This window comes from Poecilia reticulata, linkage group LG5 (genome assembly GCF_000633615.1).
Source record: "Poecilia reticulata strain Guanapo linkage group LG5, Guppy_female_1.0+MT, whole genome shotgun sequence".
NCBI lineage: Eukaryota > Metazoa > Chordata > Actinopteri > Cyprinodontiformes > Poeciliidae > Poecilia > Poecilia reticulata.
The window spans coordinates 29,972,146-29,975,588 of NC_024335.1; the positions used below are offsets into that span (position 1 = coordinate 29,972,146).

Here is a 3,443-nt window from a genome sequence, read left to right on the forward strand (position 1 = left end):
GGCAAAAACATTCTCTGTTGAGTGAACTCAGAGGAGCGACATGGCGGTCCCACAGTTTCTCTCTACGGCGGAGTTGATCAAACAAGGAGCAGAAGCTCGCTTGTATCGGGCAGAGTTCTTAGGAAAGCCGACAATAATCAAAGAAAGGTTTCCTAAACTCTACCGACATCCAGAGCTGCACGACAAGCTGAACTCTCGCAGAACAGCTCATGAGGTCCGCTCCATCCTGCGCTGCAGAAAAGCAGGTGGGCTCTAGGTGAAGTTCGACAGACATTAACCCAGTGTTTGTTAATAAAATAATAATAATAATAATTAATAATAATAAAAAGCATGCTGCAATGTTTTCATATCATGTGTTTAGTCCCCCCGTAACGCAGTAGTTCTAGCCATTTGGCAAATGTCTCTTAAATAAGCAGATTTGCACGTATTGTAGATGAAGGCAAATACATTTTTTTTATGAATTGCCTGTTGGTCTGTAGTTTGCTGTGCTTGATTTTAGTGAGAACTGAATGGCTTAAATATGTACGTAATTGATTACACACATTTTTTTGTATGCACTGGCTTTTAAACCATGATCTGTTAAATCATATTTTATTACATCAGCCTGTTCGGGAACTCCAGGAGGAAATGAGTGTTTCCCCTTTAGCCTGGTTTCATGCATCTCTTCTTTTAAAAGGTTCATGAAATGTTGTACTTTGTCTCTGCCCAAATCAATAAAGAGCATAACAGTTAGTCGAAACAAATAGACAAACAACAAAAGAACAATAACTTCCAAGTAAACATCCAAGTATAGATTGAGTTCATCTAAAGTTGATTGATCTTATCAATTGACAAACGATTAATTGATAAGCGGCCATTCTCCTATGAACCTGAGTTTTCTATTGTATCAACATGTCCGACTGTCTTTTCATAACGTGAAGGGCTAAATGTTTTATATGCTCAATTAAAAAAACAAACAATTGAATTTCTTCTCTCACCTTATTAAACTTAGAAATATGGCAACACATAAACCTCTTTCACAAATGAACTTTTCTTAAGAAAATTCACTGTAAACTTTAGTTTGCTTACAATGAACTCAAACTTTTGTCCAATATTTTGAGTTCTATATTCGCATAATACTCAGATTGAATTTATATTTATATTTTTTAAATAGTTTTACAAAAAAAAAAAAAAGCTATCAAAATAAGAATTTTGTTTAGAAACTGATATTGGTTTGTTTTTTTACTTTTTACAGACTGATGTACATTTACTTGACCATGTTTTATTTTCCTCATCAGGTATTCCGGCTCCAGCTGTCTACTTCGTGGACTACAAGTATCACTGCATCTTCTTGGAGGAAATCGTTGGCTCCTCAACTCTGCGTGACCACATCAACTCCGTTCAGCGGTGCGACTCCTGCGTGGACCGAGGCCTGCACGAGTTAGCTGAGAGAGTCGGTCAGATCTTAGCCAAAATGCACGATGAGAACGTCATCCATGGCGACCTGACCACCTCCAACATGCTGCTGAGGCGCGGGCCACAGGCCACAGAACCGGACCTCGTCTTCATCGACTTCGGCCTGAGTTACATTTCGGCTTTGCCCGAGGACAAGGGTGTGGATCTGTTTGTCCTGGAGAAGGCTTTTCTCAGTACTCACCCCAACACAGACGTTTTGTTTGAGAAGCTGCTAAAGAGCTACGCTGCCACCTCCAAGATGTCCGCGGCAGTCATCAAAAAGCTTGACGAGGTACGGTTGAGAGGGAGGAAGAGGTCCATGGTGGGGTGATCATGAAGGACGAACACTTACTTTGAGTTTGAGACAAGTGGTCAGTGATTGGACAGGGAGAAGCTATTATTCTGTATGTTGTGCTATAAATGAAATAAACAGACTTGTCAATAAAATGTTGCAAGTTATTAATGCTTCTTTTCATTGGTACTGAATATTACATTGCAAGTTTAGGTTCCCTCTGTTTATTGTTCCATAGAAATTGATGGGGCCTGTGTGTTAAGACCGTGGATAAAAAGTTTCCACACCTTTTGATCCAATTACAGACTCGTCCTCAAAGAGCATAAATTGGATTAACATGGAATAAAGTCTGGGTGTTCAACAAGCAGGAGTCTTAAAATTCCTGGTTTGCAGAATGCAAATAAAATAAACTTTACTTACTAATAGTTTCCTTGGCATTCATTAGTAGTTAAACTTTATCACATCTACAGGTATATAGGATATTTTGACTGTTTCAAGTGAAATAACTTGACAGTCAAATCACTGAAAAGGAAAAAAATGATCAAAAATCACTAGATAAACATTGGAATATATAAAAAAAATGTAATGACGCAATATTCTTGTGTTTTAGGTTAATAAACAATTATCAAATTATCATTCACAGTTGACAAAAATCATTTCTATTATTAGCAATAATAATCATACAAATGATAAATATCACTCCTGTGAGGGTTTCTCCATAAGACCCCATGACTGTTCACATGGGCATTGAGTACATAAATGAGTCATTTAAATGATAAACCCTGCAAAAATAAAAAGCTGTTAATGAAAATATATTTTCCTTATCATCTACACAAATGGTTTTCTCGTCTCACAAAACTAAAAATACAGCAGCTGACTGAACATTCCAGTCTGTTTAGTGGAAATATTAGATTGAGCATCAATGTTTTTAGTAGGTCTCAATTTAATTTGTTTGCACTCACGATTTAATCAACGTAGTCTAATTGTTAGAGCATTTTAAATTAGATGTAATATTCCACGATTTAATCAAAATGAGTCTAATTAGTGTTTTGTTAGATCACATTCTTAAAAGTGTGTAGGCCACATACATTCATTTGAAAATGTTTCTAGATTACATATACATATAAAAAAACGAAAACTAATCAGAAAAATCTTGACCATACCAGGGTTTCCCCCAGTGTATTATAAGCCTGGTGGGCCACCAGGCTTTACTTGTACCCCCACCAGGGTAAGCATTGCTTATTTTTGAAAGTCTTTTTAAAATGTTTGCATTTTTAAGGCTTTATAGTTGGTGCTCAAGTATTAATCTACCAATCTTTCAATAATACATAATTATCAAGCGATATTTTCAAAATTCCTGTTCACCTTAAACATTTTTTAACTCAAAAACACGACGGGCCGCTGGACGAATGACTGACCTAGGCTCCAAGCCACTAGGCTCTTGTGTTGACCTCTGGGTTATTATTCCCTTGTTAGACTCTATTCCCTCTTATGTGCATGTTAAGCTGTTCAAAAATACATGTCATATTTCTGGTTTTGTCTTCCTAAGACCAGCTAACTTCTTATTTTAAGGTCAAAAACACAAGCTATATATATATATATATATAAATTCCCTTCTCACCCTCCGCGGGTGGTCTGTTTCATCCGCTGAGCTCGGGTCCTCTACCAGAGGCCTGGGAGCTTGAGGGTTCTGCGCAGTATCTTGGCTGTGCCTAGA

At 37.3% G+C, this 3,443-nt stretch overlaps 1 protein-coding gene across 1 annotated transcript; it reads left to right on the forward strand.

Moving 5' to 3' along the window:
* Positions 1–1,893, forward strand: tp53rk (TP53 regulating kinase). The gene is made up of 2 exons (XM_008410417.1): positions 1–245; positions 1,278–1,893. Exons 1-2 carry the CDS (start codon positions 41–43, stop codon positions 1,763–1,765), a joined length of 693 nt encoding a protein of 230 aa, XP_008408639.1. The 5' UTR covers positions 1–40; the 3' UTR covers positions 1,766–1,893.
* The last annotated feature ends 1,550 nt before the right edge of the window (positions 1,894–3,443 follow it).